This window comes from Lemur catta, chromosome 15 (assembly GCF_020740605.2).
Source record: "Lemur catta isolate mLemCat1 chromosome 15, mLemCat1.pri, whole genome shotgun sequence".
NCBI lineage: Eukaryota > Metazoa > Chordata > Mammalia > Primates > Lemuridae > Lemur > Lemur catta.
The window spans coordinates 833,727-861,099 of NC_059142.1; the positions used below are offsets into that span (position 1 = coordinate 833,727).

Genomic DNA, 27,373 nt, shown 5'->3' on the forward strand with positions numbered 1-27,373 from the left:
CCTCCTCTGTAGATGCCACCTCCCAGCAGTGGCCCTGGAAACCCCAGAAAGCTTCACGTCAAGGGCGTGAGGTCCCGACAGGGCCAGACAGAGGCAGCAGCAGCTTTCTGGGCCCTCTGCGGCTCACAGACAGCAAGCTGGGCCACAGCTGACTCCAGAGAGGATCACCAGGCTTTCCGCCCTCAGCCCTAGCCCCAGGCACAGCTCCCTATCACCCTTTCCCTGCCTTGGGGCTCCTCTCTGGGGGTCATGGCTCAGCTGGCATTGCAGGGGCCGCCGTGGCTTCTCTGGGGAGGCTGTGTCCAGCTGACCCTCTCCCAGCCAGTCCCTGTCCCGGGCATTGCCCTCTGCCGTCTGGGCCCATGGCCGGGCCCGTATCCGGCTCTGCTGACACCTCCTGGCCAAGCCCCATCTGGGCAGGTGGGCCTTCCATCTCCTTCCTTTTTAAAAAAAATTGTAAATATATCCACAGACCCCAAAAGGATATGTAGAATGTACTTCCATATTTTAAAAAACAGAAGCAAAATAAGTTCAGGGTGGCGCAGTCAGACCCACAGAAATCAAACATTACTGTGGCCCCAAAGCCCCTGGGATTGCATCTCCCTCTTTTCTCCTGCAACAAAATCATTCTTGTGTTTTGTAATTTTTACAAATTGAGCTTTAATGGACACGAGGTATATTTAACTCACTGTTCTGCGGAATCCCTAGGCCGGCATCCACATCGTGGTCCACGTGGCAGCCCTGGCATGTGGTGGGGCTGAGGCTGGAGCCAGCCAGCAAAGTTCAGGCACATCTGTTCCACCCATAAGCTGTGTGGCCTCAGTTTCCTCACCTGTGTGGGAGGGAGGTACTAGGATTTACACTGCAGGGTTGTCACAAAGATTCAATTCGTTAATATATGGAAGTGCTAGTGTAGGGCTGGCTCAGAATTGGTGCGTGGCACTGTTTGCTGCGGCTGTGTTAAGTGCATGTGCCCCCCTGCCCCTGAGCTGTGCAGTGCTCAGCCTGTGTGGCTGTACCGACAGCCCGGACTTTCCTCGTCTGCATCACTGTGCTAATGCACCAGCTTTGAAGACTTGTCCTAAGGTTCGCATGCGCCCGTGGGTGTGAACTGGCAGGCCAGGCTCCTTGGGGCAGGGCTGCAAAGGGCCTTGGATGTCAGCGGAGGGGTTTGGGCGTGATCAGGAGGCATGAAGGGAGCCGAGGAGCACACTGCCCAGCTGGTGAGGAGGGCTGCCTTGGTGCTGGGGGTCGGCTGCTGCCGAAGCGTGCACAGGAGGCTGTCTGGGTTAGCTTTGGGGGTGGGGCTGAAGACTGTCCCCTGCCCCATTGTCTTTTTGTGTGTCTGAGACCTGGCTTGGCCTTCTGGTCAACCCACAGCTTTCTGCTGCTGGCACAGCCCACCGCATCCCAGGTGGTCTGGGGCAGACCCCTAAGTGGTTCTGTCAGACCCTTTTTGGACAAGCCTGCAGGGACTGCCAGACCCAGCTCTGCCCTGCCCCGTGTGACCTCCCTAGCCTCAGTGTCCTCTGAAGGAAGGGATGGATTGCTCCCACCCCTCAGGGCTGCTGTTGAGGGTGAGAAGCAGTGAGACTGGGCAGTGCTGAACTTGAACCTGAGCTGTGCACTAGCATTTGTATCACCAAGAACCCCTTTGAGATATCTCTCCTTGACCTCATGCTTTGTGAGACTGTTTAATAGTAATGATGATACTAAAAGCAGAAATGGAATCTGTTAAGCAGAGGTGCTCTCTCGTTGTGCTCGGGCAGCAGTGTGGGCTGCCCGCAGGGCTGGGTGACCTGGGATGGCCTGGCTGGCCTCCTGCTGGCCCCAGGTAGGGAGCTGTGGGAGCCCTGCCCGCCAGCCCAGCACGAGGAGTGTCCCACTCTCCTGAGGCTCTGGGAAGGCTGAGCATCGCTCGTGGGCCCCGGCCCTGTCATGGGGGCCAACCCACAGAGGGACCTTGGTCGTGGCACACAGTTCCTTACCTGATGGGTCCAGGACTTCTCCAGGAGAAGCACCTGAAATACCCAAAAGTTGGAGTGGGGACAGTAAACTAGGAGCAGGCATCGATTTTGTCATGGGAAGCCATGTGATGCCCCTGAGTGGGTTGGAGCTTGGGGGCTCCCTTTGTGAGCAGAGGCTTGGCCGGGGCTGCAGGGAGGGGTCTTCCCCAGCCCCCGTGGGCAGCCCTGAGGGGAAGCACAGTCCAGTCTGTTTGGAGTCTCCCTAGGCCCGGGGTGGATGGCCCTGCCTTAAGGCTGTGTCTGTCGCCATTTGTACATCGAAGCCAGACAGACCTGCCTTCACGTCTGCTCCCCTCCAGGCGCTCACTGTACGACCTCCGCAAGTCACCCTCCTCCGACCTGTGTGATGCAACAGACCCTGCCCTGAAAACCCTTCCCAGGTGGAGCTGTGGAGAGGGTGGGCAGAGGGGTCATCTGCAGGCGGCCTGGCCTTATCTCTGGAGCTGCAGGCTGCAGGCCAGTCTAGTCTCCGGTGTCAGGCACTGCTGAGGTGTGGCACTGATAAGCAGAGGTCATCTGTTATCCCCATTTCAGTGGGGCCCTGACACCCGGAGGTTAGGTCACTTGCCCGAGGGTCTGCAGCCAGGAAGAGGCAGGTTGTAGCTGAGCCAGGCCTTTGGCTCTGGCTGTGGAGTGAGACTGCAGATGCGCCACTCTTGATATGGACAGCAGGGAAGCCAGCAGGCCACACGGAGAGCCGGTCACCAGGGGCCTGGCTGTGTGGTCAGGGGGCCTCTGAATGGGCAAAAGGCAGGGCTGGTCCCAGCGGGGAAGAGTGTCCTAGGCAGAGGGAACGGCACGTGCCGAGGCCCTGAGGTGGGAAGGAGGCTCACCGAAGCAGTGGTGGGGGCGAGTGGGAGGAGATGGGTGCAGGGCCACTGCCCCTGGCAGGAGCTGTGTCCCTGTCCGGGCGTGCCTCTCCTCGTCAGCCTGTTTCCTCATTCCCTGCCTGGGGGCTACTGTGAGGCCGGAGCAGGCCCGCGGGCTCACCGTGGCACTGGGAGCCGAGGTGGCAGGCTTTTTGTAGGTTGCCTGTGGTGGCCCGAGAGCCTCTGTTTGTTGTGGTGACAGGCAGGCTGCACCTGGGCAGCCCTGGGCTGCCTGGCCATCTGGGCTGAGCCCTGGCGTCTGTGGTGGCCAGTGACAGCACAGGCAGCCTGAGGCCTGTTTCTGGGCTGTCTTCGTGGCGGCCTTGCCCGCCCTCTCTGGCAGCTGGTGTGGCTGCCCCACAGAGCTCGTGTCCCTCCTGACACAGGCCTGGAGTCCCCGACAGGCAGGTGGGTATGGAGGCCAGGCCACCTGCTCCCCAGGCCTGGAGGAGGACAGTCCTCACCCCCCAGCCCAGCGCAGGCACAAAAGTGCCCTTGACAGATGGGGAAACTGAGGCCTGGTGACGGGGGGAGGAGCATCATTTCATGTCCCCAAATCCCAGGGCATGAGACAGGTGGCAGGCTGGAGCCAGAGGAAGGTGAGGGTGGGTCACGAGCAGAGATGGGGGTGCTGCTGTGAACCCCCAGCAGGAAAGGGCCGGGTCTGCACGGGCTGAGAGCAAGGACCCAGGACTCCACAGTTTCAATTTTTGACATAAAACATTTTATGTTCTGGTTACAAAAAGCCCCAAGTCAAGAGTAAAAGATACCTGCATTTCTCATTACTTAGGATGGATTTTTTCGCCCCTGCGGAGAGGCAGGTGATAACCCTGGTGTCCATTTATGGGCCACAATAGGGCCACCACCTGCTCGCGAAGCCCTGTGTACCTGGGGGCCACGGCCCTGGGTTCAGGCCAATCTAGCCCCTCACCTGGCTGGATCCCTGACATCTCTGATCCTTGCTTTTCCCGCCTGTAAGATGATGGCTGCGCATTCTTCAGAGGGCAGCTCTGAAGTACTGAGTGCTGGGCATCTGGCCATACTCCCTCAGCTGGCCTGAAAGGTGTGGACACTGGGGCCCCTGGCCTATCTGAGGGGTGGGGTTGAGGGAGGGACTGCCTCAGGACGATGGCCTGCCCAGTGCTGTGGGGAGGGGAGAGGGCAAGACCTCCGCAGAGGAGGAGAGAAACGGGCACCAGGCATCAGCCTCCAGGGACAGCAGATCACGCCAGAGCTGGCCTGGAGGGCAGCCTGGGGCAGAATCCCGGCCTGCTCCACCTCAGGGCCTGGGTGTCTTCATCTTCAGTGTGGTGTGAGCCCCATCCCCCTGCACACAGCCATGCGGCCCCTGGATGGTGCCTGCTGCAGGTGCCGGCTGCAGGTGCATGTTGCGGGTGCCAGCTGCAGATGCCAGCTGCAGGTGCTGGCTGGCCCCTGCTGGACTCTTTCTCACTTCTCACTCCTGTTGGCCAGGTAGGCAGGGCTGGGGGGGACACTTCACAGATGGGGAAATTGGGGCCCAGGGAGGTACTGAGATGTACCCAGTAGGCAGGGTTGAGTGAGACAATGCCCCAGGGGCCAGCTCTGGGCCTGGCTCTGTCCTGCTGTGCCCCCTGCAGGGCTGTGGGCTACCTCTCCCTTCCCTATGAGGTGGATCCCTCAAGTACCCCCACCTCTTACAGCCTGGCCTGGAGGGGGTGAGCTCGCAGCACAGGCATGACAGAGGCTAGTGCCCTTGGTGGTGGAATTGTCAAGGGGATGCTGACAGTGTTGGGTGTGGCTGTGGGCGTGGGGTGCCTCAGTTTCCCCATCTGCACCATGTGGATGGAACAGCTCTGCCCTCAGGGCCCATGCTGAGGGTTGAGCAAGCTGACCCTGAGCAAGGCTGGACATGGTGGCAACGTGGGAGCACCGTGGGGCCATGAGCTCGCTGCTGTTGCCCGCACTTTGACCACAGCGAGCGGCTGCCCAGTGCCCTCACCTCACAGACGGGGATGCCATCCTATGTGTCCCAGAAAGTAGGTGGGCCGTGGGAGCAGCATGCCTGGGTTCACATGCCAGCCCTGCTTCCTGCTCACTGTGGGGCCTTGGCCCTGATTGCTTCTCTTTGGGCTCAATTTCGTAATCTGAGCAATGGGGCACTAGGGGCCTCTGGAGCAGGCAGGATGGTGGAGGAGGGAAGGAAGTTGCCCACCCTGTCCTGGGCCCCAGGCTTCATGCCTTACTCTCTTCATCATATTTTTCCTGTACTTTTCTTCCCATAAGAGCCCTTTTTGGGGTCGGTGCCCCTGTTGCGCAGATAGGGAAGCTGAGGCCGAGGGGGTAGGGGCTTGCCTGCACGGACACAGTGGCCCATGCAGGCCTGTGGGAGCCGTGCCGGGGGCATGGCCTGGGACCTGGGCAGTGGAGACCCCAGGCCAGGCTGGCACAACGCCCCCCAAGGCCCAGCCAGGGCCCCCGCCCACAACGCTGCAAGCGTGGGCATCTGTGCTGCAGGGTGACAGACAGGGAAATTCAGGCTCAGAGAGGGATGGGCCACAAAGCTGGGACCTGGAGGGAACTCGTCTGCCTCAGGCGCCCGGCCAGGTCAGCACAGCAGGTTGGGGCAGGGACCAGCAGTACCCACAGCTGGGCTCCAGCACGGGCAGTCGCCGTCCCGCAGCCCGGGGTCTAGGTGTCGGCGGGCGAGCTCCTTCCGAGGGCTGTGTGGGGAGGTGCGTCCCGGGCCTCCCCCCGGCGTGTCGGCGGCCGTCTTCTCCCTGCGTCTCGGCACCTCCTCTTCCCTCTCAGCGTGTCTCTGTGTTCCAGTTTCTCCTTTTCTAAGGACACCAGTCATACTGGATTAGAGCTCACCCTACTGACTTCATTTTAATTTAACTACTCCTGTAAAGACCCCATCTCCAAGTAAGGTCACACTCTGAGGTAACGGGGTCTACATAGGAATTTTGGGGAGACACATTTCAGCCCATAACAGAAACTTAGGGCACAGGACTTCTGCATGGGTTAGGCGTGCCAGGGCCTGGTGCCCACCTCAGCCGCCCAGCCCTGGCCCTGCCTCCAAGGCTGTGCTGCCCGGGCCGCCATCCCCATCTGCGGATGACCCGGCCTCCCCTGACGGGGCTGGGGCATGTGTGGTGACAGGCACACGGAGGGGTCAGGCGACTCGAGGGTGAAGGCCAGCTGGCAGGGGTGCTCGGCTCTCCAGGTGTGGGGACGGTGCTGTTCCGGGACCAGCCTGAGCGCAGGGCTGACGCCTTGCCTTCTCTCCCCTTTAGGAAAATCCAAGAGGAAGAAGGACTTACGCATATCTTGCGTGTCCAAGCCACCTGTGCCCAACCCCACGTGAGTGTGCCTCAGTTTCTCCCCCAGCACAGCGTGGAAAAGCTTCCTGAATGGTGGGTGGTGGGGGAGACAGCAGGGGAGCAAGAGGAAGGTGGGGCTGGTCTGCTCTGCCCCTCGTCTTGCCCCGGGCAGCACCCTCTGGGAGCCAGGCTGGGCGGCTGGCCCTGGGGCATGCAAGTGTCGCCCGACTGCTGTGTGACCCCGTGCCCGCCTCTGCCCACGGCCACCCAGCAGCGAGCCTCGCCTGGCTCCCGGCAGATGCTTGGGCACCTGACGAGCCTCCCCCGGCCAGGACGCACCTGGTGCCCGTGCAGGCCCGCCTGCTCCTTCTGGGGGGGGGGTTGTGTGGCTCTCTCTGAGGCTCATGGGTCTGCTTCCTCCACAGACCCCCCCGGAACCTGGACTCCCGGACTTTCATCACCATCGGAGACAGAGTAGGTGCCAGCCATCCCCCGGCGGGGCCTCTCGCTGCGTCTGACAATGGGATGAGCTGACCCCGCGGGGCGTTGTGGGGACGTGACTGTGGGTGCAGAGAGGGTGGGCCTCTGCAGAAGAGCTTCGCGCTCCGCGTTGCTGCCGCAGTGGCCACGGGCCGTCTGCGCTTGTACCCTCCTGCCTAGACAGGCCAGTTGGCCTGCCTCACGGGGCCGTGGTGAGCTCTGAGCCAGCCCAGAGGTTTCTGACCTCAGCTAGGGCCACGGGCCCTGCACTTGTCCCCTGTGGGATAGTGTGTTGAACATGCAGACTCCTGGGCCCACTTAGACCCCAGGACCAGACCCTCAGGGCCAGCGCCTGGGGCTCTGCATTTCACACACACCTGTGCCTTGGGAGGGCCCCAGCCATCCAGAATCCTGGCTCGGGGCATCCCGAGGCCCTCCCGGCAGAGACCCCAGCTCCCAAGGTCTGGCTTTGAGCCTCTCCATCCCAGGCTCGTGTCCCTCCGGGCACTCTTACCGCCTGCCACCCAGTTCATCTGCTTAGTTCTTTTCTGTGTCTCTCAGAGCAGAGGGAAACCCCTGAGGGCAAGACTTTGTTTTCTTGATGTGTCGCCAGTGCCTGAAACATATAGTAGGTGCTCAGTAAGCAGCAGTTGAAAAAAACGACTCCGTTTAACCAGCTGGTGGTGGGGAGGGAAGAGGGTGCCTCTTGAGCGCCCCATGCTGGAAGGGGCATTTCACAGGCCATCTCATTTACATCTCACAATAGCCCTTGGGTGTTGGTGCTGTGCCTGTTTTAGAGAGAGCATCGTGAGGCTCAGAGAGGTTAATGACTTGCCCAGGGTCACACAGCAGTGAGTGGCTGGTACGAGTTTTGAGCCCAGATATGACCAACTTCATCCTCTTCTCCTTCTCCTGCGCTAGCTGTCTCCACTAGACGAGGGCTGGCGACCTGTTCCTGGCTTGGCAGCCACTGACTGTCTGTCTTTTCTGTCCCCCAAGAACTTTGAGGTGGAGGCCGATGACCTGGTGACCATCTCGGAATTGGGCCGGGGAGCCTATGGGGTGGTGGAGAAGGTGCGGCACGCCCAGAGCGGCACCATCATGGCCGTGAAGGTGAGCAGGGCCTGCCCTGCCCCCCCCACCCTGCCAGGGAGCACCTAGGGCCTGGAGGCAGCTGGGAGGGCTGCCTGGAGGCAGTGTGGGGCTGAGCCTACAGGTCGACTTCCTGGCGGGTGGGCCCTGTCCCTCTGTGTGTCTGGTGGCAAGGCCAAGCTTTTCAGGGCAGGCTGGGCTGTGGGCTCCTGAGCTCCAGGCCCTCGTGTCACCGTGAGGGGTGCTCGCCACTGCCACGGTGGCCCTGAACCACAGCCCTTGCCTGCAGCGGATCCGGGCCACTGTGAACTCGCAGGAGCAGAAGCGGCTGCTCATGGACCTGGACATCAACATGCGCACGGTTGACTGCTTCTACACCGTCACCTTCTATGGGGCTCTCTTCAGAGAGGTGCGGCCGGCAGGGGGGTGTGCGGGGCTGGTAGGCTGGGAGCTCCCCGCAACCTGTCTGTCAGCCGGCAGCCCACCGTCATTCAGCCCCTCCTGTTGCCAGGTGCTGGGGACATGGAGGAGTGAGACGAAGCCCCTCCCTGCTGCCCGAGGGCAGCACAGCCAGGCTCCTGGGAGCACCCCTGCGTCCTGGCTGTTGCCACCCTGCTCCGGGCCTTGGTTTCCTTGTGTATAAAACGGGGCCAGTGATTGTATGTGCCTCCTGCAGTTGATGAGGTTAAATGATGTGGCCTGGGGCCTGGTGTTCAGCCAGGGCTGCACTCGGTCCTGCCCGAGTGAGCATCTGTCCCTTGGCAGCCAGCCAGGCAGGGGAGTGGGGGCTCCAAGCAGGAGTGGCCATGGAGGTGTGAGATTCTGGATCTCTGGGGTAGGAGGGGGGTGAGAGAGGAATCTAGAGCTGGAAGGATGGAGCTGCCTTCCGCTGAGTCGGGAGGTGGCGGGAAGGGCTGGTGGGGGTGAGTGGCGGGCCAGGAGCCCAGGCTGGATGCCCAGGGCTGTGCTGGAGATTTGCCCCCTCGAGGAGCTGTGGTGGTCTGTGGGCATCTGAGTTCAGTGCTGGGTGAGGTCAGGGCTCCTCTGCCCCAGCCTCGCTCACTGAGCACCCTCTGCGTGCCAGGTCTTAGTTGACAGGTGCCCAGGCCCTGTGGCATCACCTCTAGGCCCCTTGTCCTGCCTTCCCAGCAGGAAGACCCACAGGTGTCTGCTGGGAGGAGGGAGCATGTCCTCGCAGGCAGGGAACCATCTGCTGGGGTCAGCTGGCATGAGACCATCTGTCGGGGGCAGTGGGGCTGGCTCACGGAGCGGGGCTGGCTCCAGCACATCCTGAAAGCCCCTGATGGAGGAGCCCAGTCAGGCGTTTGTGTTAGTCCTTCCTCCCTGGAAATGCCACAGAATTCAGGGTCAGATAGAGCCTGCGGAGGCTGGCGTGTGCCCTGGTGGTGTGGCAGGGCCGGAGGGTGGAGGGAAGCAGGCAGGCGGGGGAGCTGGGCGCTCACGGACGGTGGGCAGAGTGGGTGGACACACGGCCGGGGCTGACACTGGGAAGGCCAAGTGGCCATGGGGAGGGGCACCTGGCCAGGCTTTGGATGCCACCTGCAGGGAGATGTCTGGATCTGCATGGAGCTCATGGACACATCCCTGGACAAATTCTACCGGAAGGTGCTGGATAGAAACATGACGATTCCAGAGGACATCCTGGGGAAGATTGCTGTGTCTGTAAGTGGCCAGGCCTGGGAGGGCTGTGGTTCCAGGTGTGCTGGAGGCCCAGCCCTGCCCAGGAGGCACAGAGCCCATGTGATGATGGCCTCTTGGGTAGAGCTGGGCCCCCGTGTGGCCTCTGAGTCACTGCTCCCCAGAGTCCACCTCCTTCACCCCAGACCAGAGCCTCCTTGCTGAGGAGACCCCAGAGCCTGGGGCTCCTGGAGCCCCACAGGTTTGGCAGATCCAGGGCTTCAGGCCTTAGAGTGCTACTCTCTAGTTCAGGCCACTTTTAAAGAGGAACTTAGTATTTACCGTGGGCCTCATGCTAAGCATGCCCTGGGGCAGCTCACAGAGGCACAAGCTAAGTCAGTGGAAAGATTAGCATCCGTAGTGTTTGCTTTTTGAGTCTAACTGGTTCTAGAGAATGGCCTGTAACACTGGGCTTGAGCATCCCAGCAGCCAAAGGAAGAAGGAAAGTGGAATCAGTGATATGGGTGGTTCTCAATCCTGCTTGCATCCGGAAACGTGTAAAACATACCCATGCCTTGGGCTCCGCACTGAGCTTCCTGAGGAGGTGGCTCCAGGCAGGTAGGCGGCTGCAGCAGGGCAGCCGCTCCAAGGGAGGGGGCGGGGCGGCGCCAAAGGGCTGGGTTTTACCCAGGAAGAGCCTGGAGCCGGGAGGGAGAGAGGAGGCAGGAGGCCGCGTGTGTCTGCACACAGCCTGGCGTGCGGACGGGCTGGGCATGTGTGGTGGGAGCAGGGGGTCTTGCTGCTCTGTCCTGGTTGACGTGACCAGGAATAACCACAGTCCTGTTTCTCTCCTCACCAGATTGTGAGGGCCCTGGAGCACCTGCACAGCAAGCTGTCGGTGATCCACAGAGGTCAGTCCTCGGTCGGCCCACTTGGGGTGGGCCCTGCCAGCGGGAGGGGCTCTCTGGGCAGGGTGGTTGGCTGTCTCCCCATTTCCAAGATGAGCAAAGTGAGGCTCAGGGAAGTGATAGGTTATGACATGCCCCGTGCAGTCCAGGCCACTTTCTACCTGCCTTCGTGGCCACCTCCTCTCTGTTTGCTGGTTCTGGGAGCAGGGGCTGGGTCGACCTCTGTCCTGAGGAAGACTGGCTGGTTTTGTTTTGGCGTATGGTATACAAACCATGAAATGCGTGGAGTCGAGTACGCTCCACGAGTCCGATAGTCGTAACCCTGGAACCACCTCCCTGCCAAGACGCAGGACACTTCCCCTGTCCCCCCGTGTCCCAGCCCAGGAGGCAGCCACTAGCCTGGTGCTCCCACAGTGGGTTGGTCTCCTTGGTCTCTCCCTTGGCCTGGCGGCTCCAGGCTCATCGGGTTGTGTGCGGTCGTGGTTCGTTCTTCCCTGCTGAGTCCACTTCCCTCACTTCTTTTAAAAAAAACGAGTTAGGCTGAGTCCCCATGACCACTCTGTGCCATCCCAGCCCCCGCCCAGGTCACTGCAGTTGGCAGCTGGCATGGAACGTTCCGGCCCTTTTTCTGCGCCAGTCGGCCTTTATACTTGTCCCCATAGAGAGCGAGTGGCTGCTGCATGTCATGTGTGGTTTCCCAGGAGAGTCCTCGCTGGGCTCGCCTTCTGCCGGGCGTCTGCGGGGAGGCTCCCTGTGCCCACACGAAGATCCCACCCTGCCGCCTGCCTGTGGCCCCTTAACCCGGACGCGCCGTCTCCTCGTTGGACCTCGGGTCCAGAGCGGGTGGTGGGCACAGACGCTGCTCCCTTGGCGGCAGGGGCCGGGCATGTCCTGGCTGTGCCCGCAGCTGGGCGGCCGTGGGCTGGTGCGGCAGCTCTCACTCTCCCGTTCTCTTGTCCAGTCCTTGGGGCTCGGGGGGACCTACACGGTGGGCACGAGAGGGGTACATGGGGGTGGCAGCTCGGAGTGGGGGTGCGGTGCCACCTCCGTCGGGACCTCACCAGCATGGGCTGAGAGAAGCACGTCCCGCCCGCAGACGTCAAGCCCTCCAACGTCCTCATCAACAAGGAAGGCCACGTGAAGATGTGTGACTTTGGCATCAGTGGCTACTTGGTGGACTCCGTGGCCAAGACGATGGACGCTGGCTGCAAGCCCTACATGGCTGTGAGTGGTCCCCGCGCCCACCCCAGGCTCAGGAGAGGACAGGGCCTGCGGAAACTGCCCAGCCCCGGCCCCAGCCTCCCCGGCCGTGCCCGCCGTCCATTAGGCATGGCCCCTCCCAACTGCATTTCCTGACACAACGGGGCAACCCGTGCCGGCTGCCCTCACGGCCCCTCCTGTGGCCAACCCAGCCCACGGTGCCCCTTTGGGATGGTCACTCTGTGGACAGGCCCTACGGAGGAGACTCGAGGTCTGTACAGGCCCCACTGCAGCCCCGTTGTCATGGAGATGAGGGCACTTGGGCCCTCCCCCCACAAGGTAGTCACGAGGCAAGGATTGGGCCTTTGAAGCATGACCTTGGCCCTCACCTGCCTCAGTTTCCTCCTCTGTCATGCAGCAGGTGGGACAAGACGAGCATCAGTTTTGGGATGGGGAGGCAAGGGCTGGCTGGGGGAGCCTCAGGTGGCCCCCACCTGGCCCCTCGCCCTGGCGTGGGTGTTCACACCTCCCTGGTCCGTCTTGCAGCCTGAGAGAATCAATCCAGAGCTGAACCAGAAGGGCTACAATGTCAAGTCTGACGTCTGGAGTCTCGGCATCACCATGGTACCACCTGGGGTTGGGTGGGGCTGGGTGGGGCCACGTCTGGCAGGCTCATCAAATAGTTTAGGTCCTGGAGAGAAGTGTTGGCTTCAAAATCTGAGAAGAAAATGTGCCATCAAAAATCATTTACTGGCCTGGCACAGTGGCTCACACCTCTCATCACAGCCCTTTGGGAGGCCAAGGCAGGAGGATTGTTTGGGCCAGGAGCTGGAGACCAGCCTGAGCAACATAGTAAGACCCTGTCTTTACAGAAAATAGAAAAATTAGCTGGGCATGGTGGCAAGCACCTGTAGTTCCAGCTACTTGGGAGGCTGAGGCAGGAGGATCGTTTGAGCCCAGGAGTTTGAGGTTGCTGTGAGCTATGATGACACTGCTGTGCTCTGGCCCAGGTGACAGACCAAGACGTTGTCTCAAAAAAAAATGATCATCTATTTATATGGTCTCGCCTGTGGATAGCCATAGCACTCCAGCCTGGGCAACATAGCAAGACCCCGAGACCCCTGTCTCTAAAAAGAAGAACAAATTACTGTCTATTAGGGGAATGTCTGTGAGTGACATTATCCCCTCCCTAATGGTTAGGTTTACTCATCATGAAAGTTCTTGACATTTTGTGGTAAGTCAGCCGCTAGACTTTTGCCCAGAGCTCTTGGTGTCTGTCACAGCCAATCCCAAATTAAATGAGCTCCTAGTATGCAAATAATTCAACAGCAAAATGGTAAAAATCTTTCCAAAAACTTTTCACAGCCAGAAGTGTGTTGCTGTGGGGTCCGGTGCATTACCTTGGGCATGGTAGGGTGGGTGGGCAGGACTTCTCAGTCCTGGGCCTTGGAGGCTGAAACCCCCCTGGCTGGGGTAGGGTGGGGTAGGGACAGGCCCAGCTGAAGTCCAGGTGGTGGGATGGGCCCGAGGACCTCTTGTTCTTTCTAGAACAGCATAGCAGGACCCCCACCCTTTCTTGTGTCTGTGGGTCGAGGTTTGTTTATTTATTTGTGTTTTGCATTGGAGCTTCCTTTTTAGGAAGCCTCCTCTGGTGCCTGTGTGGAGAGTGGGTTGAAGGGATAGGGAAACTGCTAGGATGTGTCCCCCAGCCAGTGCTAGAGACAAGGGCGCACGGATAGATAACGGCCCTCTCAGTGGCCGCACCCACGTGTGACATGGCCGGCCCGGGTGGGCTCCAGCCCCACTCCCCACCCCACCACTAGCGGGTAGTGTCTTGGGTGTCAGCACCCCCTGCCCAGGGCAGGGCCTGGCCTAGGGGAATGCTTGCCTGCCCCCGTCCCTTCAGCCATTGGGTGTTGGGGGGACGGGGCAGTCAGACAAGGCCAGTCAGTAAGAGACATGGTGAAAAGGGGTGTTGGGGAGTTTTCCAACACCAACAACCCATTTTTAGGTTCTCCAACCCATTTTTAGGGCACCCAACCAGATGCCCTGCAATTCAGTTCATTTTGTGCACTAATTAATTACCTGGAGTTAGCACAGACCCCACAGTTCAGGGCTCGGTCCCACAGGGCTGCCCCCGCCCCACCACCTACCAATGTCGCGGGTGGGTCAGAAGTCCTGGACCTCCCATGCTACTGACCGACCTGATGTAAACTAGGGGTCCCCACAACCCCCCCTAAGGTTTGATAATTGGCTAGAACAGCTCACAACACTCAGGAAAACACTTTGTGTTTACTGGTTTATCATAAAGGATGTAACTAACTCCAGCACAGCTGAATGGAAGAGATGCTCGGGGGTCAGGGGGTGGAGCTTCTGTGCCTTCCCTGGGCCCACCACGCTGCACACCTCCACCTGTGCACCCTGCACGCGCTTGGAGCTCAGGCAGAGCTTTTACAGGGCTTCCTCTCCAGGCCCCTCCGAGATTGGCCAATGAGGCTGAGTTCCCACCTTCTGACCACTGGGGCTTTTTGGTGGCCAGCCCCATCCTGAGGCTAAGTCACCCCAAGTCACCTCATTAGCATGAATTCTGGTGTCTCCCAAGGGGTCCTTCATGGATAACAAAAGACGCTGTGTGGCTCAGGAAATTCCAAGGGTTTTAGGAACTTTTTTACTATGCCTCTAGGGTAGAGAAGAGTCAGATAGGTGGGGGTGGCTCTGGGGACAGGTAGAAGGGCCACTGTTCCAGATGTGAGGTGTGAGGCCTACTGGCCTGCGAGGAGGGCTCCCTGTGGGGGTCTGAGGGCAGAGCAGCCCGGCAAAGGGAGGGCAGGAGCAAAGGCTGGAGGTGTGTGTGGCTGGGGGTCCAGACCAGAGGAGAGCTGGGGTGGAGTATGGGGTCAATATAGGTATTTTGGATCTTACTGACACTGCTGTTACACATCATTATCATAACGTGTAATGGTTATAACTTTATTAACTGTGTATCTGTAGACAATGACTAGGGAAGAATCAAAATCATAATAATTTTGTCAGAGAGCTGGAATTAGGTGATACCTTCAATTTTCCTTAATACTGGTGACATACCATTTTTCAATGAACGCTTTTTTCTTTTTGAAGTGGAGGTGAAGTCTGAAGGCAGGTAGCATACTTGCAGATAAGAGTTTTCCAACTCCTGATTTAGAAAGTAAACAGAACAATTCTTGCTGTATTTACAGACTATACAGGGCTGGTTGGTTGTTAGAGACCCCCCCTTGTGACCACCTCACACCTAACACACACCCCTGTTCCCCTCTCTCCCTTTTCTCCCTGCATTCCTTCCTTCTGTCCATCCATCATCATTATTGGGGACCCACCAAGACCTGTGACCCTCTGTTGTCTCTGGTGGAACTTGGGCAAGTGTGTACTAAGCACACATTTCAGTTATCAAATACTGGGTAGCAACATCACCCTGGAACCTAGTGACCTAAACCAAAAGCAGTTCATTGCTTCTCAGGTTTCTGCCATCTGGGCTGGGCTCAGCCAGGTGGTTCTTGTGCTGCACCTGGCACCGGCTGGGCTCACAGCTGGCCTGGGCTAGAAGGTCCAAGAAGGCCATACAACTGTGGGGCTCCTCTCCGTGGCCTCTGCATGTGACTCCCTCCCACTGGGCTGCTCACTGGGCTTCCTCACAGTGTGGTGGTGTCAGTATAATTTTTTGTATGTTTTGCATTGGAGCTTCTGTTTTAGAAAGCCTTTCGTGGTGGCTGGCTTCCTTCCGAAAGGGAAGTCCTGTCGAGTGATAGGCCTGGAACTGGCATAGCATTGCTTCTGCCTCCTGGCATCAGTCAGAGCCAGTCAGAAGGGCAGCCAGGTTCAAGGGGAGGGCCTCCTCACGGGAGGACTGGCAAGCACACACAGGGAGAAGTAGTGGTGGCCACTTTGCAGACGAGCTGCTGTGGTGCAGGTTAGGTTCCCCTGCACAGGTTACACGAGTAGTGGAAACCGGCGTGAAAATACGGATGCAAAGCTGGGCGTGGGGCACGGCCATGCTAGTTCTGTGTGATGACACCTCTCCTCCCCACTGCCAGTGCCAACACTGTGCGTCTCCTTGTAGACTTGTGTGTTGCTTCTTTTTGAAAAAACATACATATTTTTTATTTTGGCATTTTCGCTTAGTATTATTACATGGTGTTCATATTTCTCTGAATTATAATAAACCCTTGTAGGCATCCCTTCCAAAGATTCCATAACCGTCTGCCACTGTGTGCTCACCTAGCCCCCCTGATGTGGGATGTCTCACTTGATTGTGATTTTTTCTTTCCATCTGAAGTCTTCGGCCATCCTGGGGGAGCGACCGGTGAAACACGGTCAGGCACGTCCCTCCAGGAGGCGCTCTGGCCCTAGCACCCCCATCCTTGTGGGCAGCCCCTGGGAGCTGTCTGTGGCACTTGGCTTATTCCTACTTACTGCACACAATATAGGACATCAGCGGGAATTACCCAGAGCAGGCCTGGTCATGCTTGGGAAGGTTCTTGCCCCGTGGTGGGGCTGGTCCCTGGTGCAGGACATCTAGGCTGCTCTTAAGGATTTCCCACGACAGATAATGGCGTGCGGCACATCTTTGTGTCCAGAGGCTGTTTTTGTTTTTCATTTTTTGACCTCTTTAGAAAAAAAAAATCAGAAAAAGGAGTACCAGGTTGAGGGTTTGGAATTTTTCTGTTTTTCTTGTCATAAACTCTGGTAGCCGGTCCTTTTCATGCAGCTCCTATGGGGTCGTCATTTCTGCATGTTGGAGTCAGTGAAGGGTCTAAGAGAAGCACCCTGAGTCGGTGGGTTTTGTCCTGTGGACACCACGCCCTGCACTGAGTGTGTCCTCTGTCTGTGGGCACATTTGTGTCTTGGCTCCAAGGGCCTTAGCCTAATGGGAAGGTCCTTTCTTCGCACGGTAATTAGTGATCTGTTTGGGGGCCAGTTGCCAACACGAAGCATGTGTTTGAGCTAAGGTCTCTTCCGCTCATTATGGTGATTACAGCCTGTCAGCGAGGGGCCTTGCGCCGGAACCCCAGAATTCTCTGCTATTCCAGGCGGGAGCCTCGGCTGACCTGATTTGCTTTTTCCATCCAGCAGTCAAAATCGGCCCAGACTGGCTGTGAGCCAGTGTCTTCCACAGCTGACTTCCCACACCCTGCAGGCGGGCACGGGGTAGCAGCCTCGGGTGGGTGCAGAGCCGGGTCTGCCCGATGTCACGCGTGGGCACAGCGATGGGGTGGAGGACGGCCGTGGGCGTGGCGCCGGGGGCCGCACAGAGGAGGAGGCCCGACGCGCTGCAGTGGGGGGGAAGCGGCCTCGTGGGCTCCTGTTCCTCCCACAGCCTTGGGGAGAGGCGTGTGCGAGAACTGGTTTCTGTTCCCTCCTCTGTAAAAGCCACAGCCCACGTGCATGGCAGCAGACGTTTACGTCCGGGTTGGGGAAACGGCAGGGAGGGGAGGCTAGTGATGGCCAGCGACCTGAAGACCTGCCTAATTGAGCTGCTTTGCCAACTGCTGCCTTGCGGGAAGGCGGCCCATGGCTGCCAGCTCCCGAGATTTTTCCAGATCTGCTGCAGCCTGTGCTGTTATGTAAAGTCTACTGAATTCAGGTTGCTTGGAAGCCTTGTGGTGGTCAGCACAGTCCCAGCCCGGGCTGGGTCAGAGCAGCTGAGTGCTGGCACCCGTGGATCTCATGGTCGGTCTGCCAGGGTGGGTCGGGGAGGTCAGCTGCGGCCACCCCTCGGCCTGCCTCTTGGCCTGGCTCTAGGTGCCAGGATGGGCAGGACGCCCCTCACCCTGGCTCCTGGGTGCAGAGTGTGGGTCCGTTTGGTGGCTGGCGGCCTGCTCAGCCCACTGTTGCTGCTGTCCCCACTGCAGATCGAGATGGCCATCCTACGGTTCCCTTATGAATCCTGGGGGACCCCATTCCAGCAGCTGAAGCAGGTGGTGGAGGAGCCGTCCCCCCAGCTCCCAGCTGACCACTTCTCCCCTGAGTTTGTGGACTTCACTGCGCAGTGGTGAGTTTCTGACGCCTCCGAGCCCCAGTCAGCACCCCTCCCTGCCCTGGCCAGATCTCAGCCCCTTCCTGGGCCTCATTCCCTTCTCCTTCAGCAAATAAACGCTGAACAACATGGCATTAAAATATGCAAGGCAGAATATGAAGAAAATTTGACAAAACTGTGGACTTCATGAGAGATTTTAATACTATCCTTCCAGAAATGGACAGGTAGATAAAAAAAAAAATGTGGAGGATTTGAACAGATAAGAGGCAAGTTAGCTTTTACTGGTGTCTAGAACTTTGTACCAAATTAAAGAATGCTCATGGGAGCCCTATAAAAATTACTCACGTTTGAAGTTACAGAGGAAACGAGGAAAAAGGCAAAGTCATACAGACCCTGTGCTTTGGCCATAGTTAAGTAGAACAAGAAATAAATAACTAAAAAGGAAAAAGCTATGTAGAAATTAAAAGCAAATTCTTCTAAATAACTCTTTAGGTACACGAGGGATTTAAAAAATAAAATTACAAATTATTTAGAAGCGAAAAACAATGAGAACATAACGTATCAGTATCTGTGTGTTGTGGTCAAAGAGATACTGAGAGAAAAATTTGTAGCCTTTGTTTCTTTTATTAGAAAATAAGAAAAACTAAAAACAGATGAGCTCAGCAAACAGAGTCACTGGTCCGCTGACCCCTTTTAGTGCCCCCCCCCCCAGGACTCATGGTAAGGAGTCCCTGCTTCCGACTGAGGATACCAATACGTGGTGGTTAGGGGCCACGTTTCGGTAGCGTGTTTGTGTTGGTATCATGGAAAGTCCCTGGACCACTATGGAGACAAGAAAACTAAGACCCTAAGAGCCAGAGAAACTGCTGCTCCCTCCACCCTGGGAGACCCCGGGTGGGTCCTGCCCCATCTTCCCTGAGCCCTGGGAGCACGTGTGCCCTGCTGTCTAATCTGGGGCAAGCCCAGCCCGCCTGGCCAGCCTGGAGAGGCTGGGCCCACTTCCTCCGCGCCAGCCTGGCCTCAGCTGCTCTGTTCTGTCCTAGCCTGAGGAAGAACCCTGCGGAGCGCATGAGCTACCTGGAGCTGATGGTGAGTGCGGCTGGCAAGGTGCTTGCCCTGCTCTTGCCCGGCTGGGCAGCGGCTGGGTGGCGCTCTCCGGGGCGAGGGCTGCATCCCAGCCCGTGGTTACCTTGCTTAGGACCTCTGTCACTCATTCACTCACGTACCTGGTCCCTTCTCCTTGCTCCACACCAGGCACTGGGAAGGTGCACGGGCAGTGCTGTGGCAAGGTGGGAGAGAGTGGCTGAGCATGGCATAGGGAAGGCTGAATGGAGAAGGCGCCATTTGGATTGAGCCTGGAGGGATGGATCAGGGTGATCTGCTGCTGGAGGACAGGGTGGAGAGGGCATTCCAGGTGGAAGGTCGGGCTTGGGCAGAGGCCAGGCTCATGTGGGAAAAGGGACGTTGGTGTGGCTGGAGGGTGACTATAGGAGGGCCAAGGAGGAGCCTGTGCGCCATCTCTGACAGTCATGGAGGGCTTCCTAGGAGTGGAAATATAGAAGGATAAGGAGGAGTTTTCCAGGCAGGAGCAGCATTTGGGGGCTTGGGCTGGCTGGGGAGGGGGACACCTCTCCTTCCCTCATCCTACAGCGGCTGCCTTCTGTCGTCCCCCAGGAGCACCCCTTCTTCACCTTGCACAAAACCAAGGAGACGGACATTGCTGCCTTCGTGAAGGAGATCTTGGGAGAGGACTTGTAGGGGCTGGCCCTTGGACCTCTCCTGGCCCTGGGAGTCCACAGCCCCTCTTCAGGGGCAGTGCTTGCCCACACCCATAAGCTACTGCCATCCTGGCTCTGGGCGCCAGGGAAGAATCGAAGGGGCTGCTCCCGCCTGGCTCTGCAATAAGCCGTTTGTCCCAAGTGCCAAAGACCCAGACTGTTGGGGGCTCGGATCCCACCAGTGCCTCTGCCTTGATGCCCCGAGGACCCCAAGTCTCCAGCTGCTGAGACCCTGGACTTAGGGGGCCTGGATGCCTCCTGCCAGATGCTGCTGCCCTCACAGAGAAGCAGCTGGTGCCCCTGTGGACAGGCTGCTGCCTTGCCCAGCCTGGATGCCACCCAAGCTGTACATTTTTTTTTTTTAGCTCTCAACTGAATAGACTTTGCACACTTTGGCCCAGAGTGGCCACACCTCTGTCCTGGCTTTGGTGCAGGGGACACAGTAGGGGGGGTGAGCCATGTGAATCCCCCCGAGACTCCCACAAGGGAGATGCCGTGAGCCACCCAGGCCTCCCCCCAGCACTGGCAAACAGGGCCTCTAAGGGTCACCTAGTCCTGCCCGACTCTAGGGGCGTTGTTTCAACTTTTCTTTGTTTTTGTTTTTTGTAATTTATCCTCTGGTTTTTTCTCTTTCGCTTTGTGGGTCTAGCTGGTTTTTCTTGCGTGGTTTGGAGCTGATCACTTCCCCCACCACGGCCCCAGCAGGCTGAGATTTGCCCTCTGCTCGGGCTGGGTCCAGGGGGTGGGCCCAAGGTCTCTGCTTGGAGAGGTCCTGGGGGCCTTCCAGGCTCGCTGTCCTTGGGGACCAGCTCGACAGGGGCTATGGATTTGCTTTGGTGGTGTTTTAAAAACAAACAAAAAAAGAAAATATATTTTTTTGAAGAAAGGACTGCCCGTCCTGGGTCCTTTCCCTGGTGGGTTGGGGCAGTTTCCTGGTTGCTGTTTTAATTAAAAAAAAAAAAAAAGTGGGACACAAGGTTGTGTGAGACTGTGTGTGACAGCGCAAGCCCCAGTCTTCCTTGGGCAAAGCCTGTGGCCCCTAGAAGCACCCCTTGGCTCTCTCCAGGGCCAGGGCCATGTGCTCAGGGTAGGGGGCGCCAGTGGCCCCCAGGGCCTGCAGTTGACAGGGCCTTTTACATCTGAGGACGCTGAGGCTCCCAGAGGGCTGTGACCAGGTAACACTCTGTGACCGTACAGGCACCAGACCCTGTGGACGCTGAACAGAGCACACAGGCCCAGTTCCCTGGTGGCAGCCACCTGCCCCACTGTCCTAGAAGAGTGATAGCCCGGGGCTGGACATGGCCACCACATTGAGGGTGTTACGTGACCCCCACCCCCATTTGCAGGTGAAAGAACAGGCCCAGAGAGTTGAGGTAACTTGCCCAAAGCCACACAGCTTATAAGATGGGGCAACTGAGGCTCAAGGACAGGTGGTAGCCCCCTGGAGAAGGCTCTGAGGGGAGTGGCGGCAGCTCGATGAAGGTCCCCTTGCCAAGGTCCAGTCTGGCACCGTGACCTTGAGGTGTGGCCCAGGGCAGAAACCCTCCATCAGACGTGGGCAGAAGGGAATTTGCTCATGTGAGTGGGAGTGTCTGGCTTCAGGCGCCACTGGGTTCGGGAGCTCGGCTCGTGCCCTGAAAGACTGTGTCCACCTTAGCTCAGTTTCATGCTCCCCACATGGGGACACGTCGGGACCCAGGGGCTCCCACCAGCCCAGCAACCTGGCCCGGAGCTCCCCCCAGAGTCCTGGGGCTGGGAGTGGGACGGGTCACAGGCTCATGTGGCCAGCGAGGGTCAGGTCCAGCAGGAGTCGGCCCACCGCACCCATGTGGGACAGCAGGGCCTCCCCGGGCCTCCAGGGAGAATTAGGGTGTGTTCCCAGGAGGAGGGCGCCAGTCTCCAGGGGTCTTCCTCTCCCACCCTCCATCCAGCACTCTGCCCACGCTCCAGCGCTGTCTGGGACAGGCCTCTGCTGGTTCGGCCTCCCCTGGCACAGGGCTCAACAATTTCGGGGAGCTTTGTCTCCCTCCCTCAGGGCGTTTGTGCTGACTGTACCCTCTGCCTAGAACGGCCCCTCCGCGTCTTCCTGTGGCTGGCTCCCCCTGGCCATTCTGGGTCTCCCATACCGCCTCCTAAGGGAGGTCTTCCAGGACCTCGCCTGCGCCAATCTGTCCAATTACCTTGCGTTATCTGCACAGATCTGTCACTGTTGTGTCCCCGCGCCAGAATACTGCCAACACCTGGGGAGCGCTCAGTCGGCCTTCGTTGGGCGCTTACCCTAAAGCATGAATGAGGGACGGAGGGCGGCTCCCACAGCCCTGCGAGTAGGCGCGCGCGCCCGTGCGAGTGCGCAGGTGCGCGCAGGACCGGACCCGAGTCCCAGGGCCGCGGCCGCCAGGGGGCGACAGAGCGCGCGCCCGAGGGGTCCCGGCGGGGCTGGGGTCCCGCTCGCAGGGGCTCTCCGCTCTGCGGGGCACCGGGCAGCTGCCGAGCACGTCTGCAAAGCGCTTTACAGGCTCCAGACCCCAGACGGGGCCACGAGGCGTCGGAGTTTGCCCGCCGCTGGCCCGTAAGACGCGCTACGCTGCGCGGTCCCTGTGTGTCGCTGCGGACGCGGCCGTTTCGGGCTCCGCTGTCGCCGACGGCCCTTCAGCGCGTGCAGCGGGTGCAGGCCGGCGCTCGCGCTGCTCGGGCCGGGCGGGAGGGTCGCTGGAGCCGCGCCCCGCTCGGTCGGGTGTTTGCAGGGCCACCTTCCGCAAGCGGGAGCCACCAGGTCGCCCAAACAGGGGTGGAGCGGCGGGGTCGGAAACTCCCGTGCTGGTCGGCAGCGGGGTCGCGCCTGTGAGCAGCGCCCCCGCACTCCAGCCTGGCCAAAACAGCGAAGCCGGTGTGCAGATCCCTGGGACATTTACAAAGCACGGGCCAGTCCCAGGCCCTCGACAGTTCACGCAGCCCATGACCTCAGCGGAAGCCCCCTCCCGGGGATCAGGCATGGGCCGGACCCCTTCGCTGAGGCCAGATGTCCCCACTCCCATCAGGCAGCAGGGTCCTGGCTGGTGCCTCCCCCAGGCCTGAGAGATGGCAGAGGCATGTGGCCTTTCTGTTTCAGTTGCAGCCCCGGGAGCCTCTTCATTGGCGCATTAAAAATGCAGCGGCCTGGCCTGTTCGGAGCAGGGAGGCTGCCTCTGAGGGCGGTTTGGCAGGTCCCTTCCGGAGGCCGGGGCAGGCAGCCTCCCATGTCAGATCCAGCCCAGTCTCTGCCTGCTGCGGCTCCCACCACCCCTCCCCGTTGGAGCTCCTGATGGCTCTCGGTGCCCCACACCAGGCAGCCCTCCCGCGCCCCTGCTCTGCGGCCACGCGTGTCGCACACCAGGCTGGGCCTGCGGGGTGTTGCAGTAGCTGTCCCTTGCGCAGAACGCTCTTCGCCAAGGTGTTCACCTGCTCAGGGTGTCTTCAGAGAGCCCTCCCTGGTGTACTTCCTCCATATTTATTGATGTGCTTTGCTGTCCACTGACGGGGCGGGTCTGTCTTGCTCAGAGCCTGGCTCAGATGGGGTCGGACAGTGACAGAGGAATCAGGGCAGCTGCAGGAAAGTTGTCCCCCAGCCCCAAAGCTGAGCCCTGGAACCAGGCAGCAGAGCCCAGAGAGCCAGGCCCTGCCAGAACTGTGCCAAGGTTTGGCCGGGGGCAGTGCTGCAGCTCTGTTCATGGGGAGCAGTCCTGGGAGGGCTCTGCAGGAGCCGCCCAGCGCCCCCTGTGCTGACTGAGGACTCTGCCCCGGACACATGGGAAGGCCGGTCGGCAGGCACCACCAAAGCCCAGAACTGAGTGCCCAAGCTGGGGTGTCCCCTGCATGGGTTGCCTGGCCCTGCTCTGAGGGCGGGGTCCAGCAAGGCCTGTCCCTCACCTGGCAGCTGGGATGCCAGCATGGCAGGCCCCTCCCCTCCAGTCTTTAACCTGCTGGTTAACTCTGGCCCAGGGAAGGGGTCAGCCAGCGGCTCTGCTGTGGTTTGAACATGCCCTTCAAAGTCTATGTGTTGGAAACTTGATCCCCAGTGTTGATGGGGAGCTAATGAGAGGTGACCAGGTCCTGGGGGCTCTGCCCCGGTGATGGAGGAATGCAGTTATTTCAAGCAGTGGGTCGCTGTGGCAGGGACTCCACACCCCGCTTTGCTCCCTGTCCCTTCCTCCTCCTCATGGGATAACACAACAAGGCCCTTGACAGATGCGGCTCCTTGATCTTGGACTTTCCAGCCTCCAGAACCACGAGAAATAAATTTCTTTTGTTGAATTTGGAGATACCTCAAAGAGTTAAAAATAGAAATACCGTTCGATCCAGCAATAGCGCTATTAGGCATCTACCCAAAAGAGCAAAAGATATTCTTTTTTTTTTCTGAGACAGAGTCTCACTGTGTTGCCTGGCTAGAGTGCCATGGCATCAGCCTAGCTCACAGCAACCTCAAACTCCTGGGCTTAAGCAATCCTCCTGCCTCAGCCTCCCAAGTAGCTGGGACTACAGGCATGTGCCACCATGCCCGGCTAATTTTTTCTATATATATTTTAGTTGTCCATATAATTTCTTTCTAGTTTTAGTAGAGATGGGGTCTTATTCTTGCTCAGGCTGGCCTTGAACTCCTGACCTCGAGCTATCCACCTGCCTCGGCCTCCCAGAGTGCTAGGATTACAGGCGTGAGCCACCACGCCCAGCCAAGACATTCTATAATAAAGACATCTGCACCCGAATGTTTATGGCAGCACAATTCGTTATTGCAAGGATGTGGAAACAACCCAAGTGCCCATCAATTCATGAGTGGATTATTAAAATTTGGTATATGTATACAATGGAGTATTACTCAATTATAAGAAACGATAGTGATCTAGCACCTCTTATATTTTCCTGGATTGAGCTTGAGCCCATTATCCGCAGTGAGGTATCACAAGATCAGAGGAATAGTCTACACATATACTCGCCGTCAAATTGGTACTAACTGATCAACACTATGGTGCTCACATGGTAGTAATATCCTCCAGGGATTAGGAGGGTGGGGTGGTAAACTCACAACTAATGGACACGGTGAGCATTGTAGAGGGGAAGGGCGTGCCTCTAATCCTCGCTTGGGTGAGGCAAAGACATAAAATGTAACCAAAACGTTTGTACCACCATAATATCCTGAAATAAGAAAAAAATTTCTTTTGTTTAAATTACCCAGTCTGTGGTGTTCTGTTACAGCCTCACGAAGCGGGCTGAGACCGCCACCGCCAGCTTTACCTCAGCCTGTTATCTCGACTTCCTTGGGGGCAGAGACTGTGGCTGGACAAGCAGGGCCAGCCAGAGTCATCTCATCTCCCAGCAGGGACTTGGCATCTGACCAAGCCTGCAGCCCCTCACCAGCCACACCCCCACCAGGGCTTTCAGCCTCTGCTTGCATACCTCCCCTGATGGAGAGCTCACTTCCATACAGATGAGCTTCCTGGAGGGATCTGAGATCCATCTTCTTGTCCCTGTTCTACTTCCCAAGGTCTGTGACGTGAGGGCCCCATGTGTAAACTCGGGCTCTGTCTAAATGCTCATTCCTTTGCTGCTTGTGAAAGCTGTTGTGGATCCTTTTGGAAACCAGGTGGGTGGGTTTATATATATATCAGCTATACTATGTTTATCAGAGTGTGTTTATCTTCACGCCCAGGGCAGCCAGGTTCTCCTGGAGGTTACAAAGGCTCAGTGAGGCCCTGGCCCCGCCCGAAGCCACCAGAGAGTAAGGCAGAGCCAGGGGAGCCCAGAAACCCAGGTGTCCTGCCCCCACTCCCTGCCCCTGGCCGAGGCTCTGCCCCACCCCAGTGAGCCACCTGCCAAGCCAGGTTTAGCTGCAGCCACCCCCTCTGTCCTTGCAGAAGCTGTGGGCTGCTCTATTCCTGTTCTGGGCCAGCCTTGTGGGGGACTTGGACTGGGGAGGCCTGGAGAGGCAGCAGCAGCTGCAGTCTCTGGTCGGGGATAGGAGCGTTGCTCCGTGTGCCAGCCTAGGAGATCCTTCCCTTCCTTGGCTTCCAAACCCTCCAAGGCTCCCTATTACCCACAATGTCCAGGGCGGAGGAGGCACAGCAGGGCCTCGTCTGGGTGGTTGTCTGCAGAGCTTGGCACATGATGGGTGTTATCTGAGCACCTACTATGTGCCAGGCAGTGTTCTGGAACTGCAGCTATGGCAGGGCAAAGACAGACCTGGGCGCACGCAGTGAGGGCATCAGGTACTGTGGACGCAAACTCTCCAACGCGGAGACCAGCACGTCCACCTTCCCCCATTAACACTCCCATTATCGCTCCCTAAGGAGAAACAGCTAGTTAAATTTAAATTAATTAGCTAAATCATTGAAGCTTAATTACAATTAAGTGATTAAATTTGAGTAATTAAATTATTTAAACTTGGATTTAAGAGCCCCTGAGGTGGGCAGGGACTTGGCGCCCTCTGGAGGAGGGGATGCACGGCAGGTCCCCGGCCTGCCGGCCACAGCAGAGAGGCTGGGCCAGCCCCAGGGGGTTCGAGCTGTGGTTTGGTCTCTGACGGCGTTAGCAACAGTAGCAACAGGACCACTCCGCCTGCCTGGCAGATGCCTTTTGCTGCCACAGCCCTGCTCCTCGCCTCCTCACCCCCCGTCCCCAGCTCTTGGGTCAGACAGCCTTGAGCCTGACGCTGTCACCCCAGGTTATGTGACCTTGACGATGTCACAGCACCTCTCTGAGACTTGGTTTCCTCACTTGCAGACTGGGGCTCCTAACAGTGATCTTGTAGGACTGGGGGTGCTCTCAGTGCAGCCCCGCAGAACAAGGAGGCCCACCACGGCCCGGTACAGAGCAGGTGCTCAGCCAACGAACCTGCCCCTCTGGTCCCTGCCCCCACGGCCCCCTCCTGGGCTAGGTCCAAGTTCAATCTTCTTCCCACAGTCACCTTTAAACCACAACATCTCCCCTGTGGGTCTCCCAAGGGTGCATGTCCATGGCCAAGCTGGGCTTGCCCTTAAACCTTGGTCTCGGTGGCTGGAGGTGTCTGTCCTGGGACTGTAAGATTGCATGCTCTGGTCTGGCAGGCAGGCACAGACCTTAGGGTCCTGGAGCCCCTGACTGAAGCCAGGGCAGAGACGGCCAGGTACCCAGACCCTCTGTAGGGGCCCACTTGGTCCCCTCTATCTGTGGGTGACCTTCAGTGAGTCATCACGTCCCTAGGGGCCCAGTCTGGTCAATTGTAAAGTGGAGCAGGCGGTGCTGCCCTGCCGCCTTCATGGGGCTTTCATGGAGTGTCCGTGGGGGAAGAGCCTGCGGGAGGCCAGGGTGGGGAAGGGCCTCCCAGAAGGGCAGGGCCAGGTCACCCCTGCACTGCTCCCTCCTGTCACCCTCTCATTCTGGCCTTCCTGCAGGGATGGCCTTCAAAACTCTTGATTGTGAGCAATAGAAAGTGACTCTGTCCCCCACAGGGGAAGAGGGGATTTCTTGGCTCAGCCTCAGGCTTACAGAGTGGACGGCAGAGCTTTCAGGGACAGGGGCTACAGGCCCTGGGCGTTCAGAGCAATCTGGCCAGCACTGTGCTGTGCCCTGGCCTTCGATATCCACCGCACACTCCCAGGCAAACCAATCGGGCCCTGCAGCTTCTGCAGTAGGAAGGGGACAGTGCCCTCCCGGGGCTCTACACAGGGGCCTCATTCCCAAATAAGGAGGGGTTTGGATGCTGGACAGCCACGCCACTGTGGCCAACATGTTCACTAAACCCCGCCTTTTCACTGGTGAACTCCTGTTTATCCCTCAAAACTCAGTTCCACTGGCTCTGCCTTCATGAGATCTCTCCTGCCCCCACCAGGAAAGGGTACCCACCTGCAGCAGGTGCTACAGGGACTGCCCCTGCCCAGGGAGCCCTCACCCCTTCTGGGCGTGGCTGCCCAACCCCCAGGACCTTTCTCTGGGGCAAGGCTGCTTGCACGGGTGTGAGGCCAGCCAGCCTGAGGCGTCCCTCAAGCAGGGGCAGGAGACACTGAGGTGCATGTCCTGTGCTGTTCTCAGGGCCTCCCTAGGCGGGCGGAGCGCCAGTG

The 27,373-nt window shown here is 58.8% G+C and overlaps 1 protein-coding gene across 2 annotated transcripts in view; it reads left to right on the forward strand.

The window, feature by feature from the left end:
- MAP2K3 (mitogen-activated protein kinase kinase 3) overlaps positions 1 to 20,272 on the forward strand; it is a 33,115-nt gene extending 12,843 nt beyond the window's left edge. For both annotated transcript variants that reach the window (XM_045569415.1, XM_045569417.1), the window contains exons 2-12: positions 6,172 to 6,238; positions 6,624 to 6,672; positions 7,678 to 7,791; positions 8,060 to 8,179; positions 9,337 to 9,453; positions 10,268 to 10,319; positions 11,413 to 11,540; positions 12,063 to 12,140; positions 17,402 to 17,541; positions 18,570 to 18,615; positions 19,201 to 20,272. In XM_045569415.1, the coding sequence (XP_045425371.1) occupies positions 6,172 to 6,238; positions 6,624 to 6,672; positions 7,678 to 7,791; positions 8,060 to 8,179; positions 9,337 to 9,453; positions 10,268 to 10,319; positions 11,413 to 11,540; positions 12,063 to 12,140; positions 17,402 to 17,541; positions 18,570 to 18,615; positions 19,201 to 19,284 (995 nt within the window). In that variant the 3' untranslated portion in view covers positions 19,285 to 20,272. The remainder of the gene's footprint in view (positions 1 to 6,171; positions 6,239 to 6,623; positions 6,673 to 7,677; positions 7,792 to 8,059; positions 8,180 to 9,336; positions 9,454 to 10,267; positions 10,320 to 11,412; positions 11,541 to 12,062; positions 12,141 to 17,401; positions 17,542 to 18,569; positions 18,616 to 19,200) is intronic.
- Positions 20,273 to 27,373: the final 7,101 nt, after the last annotated feature.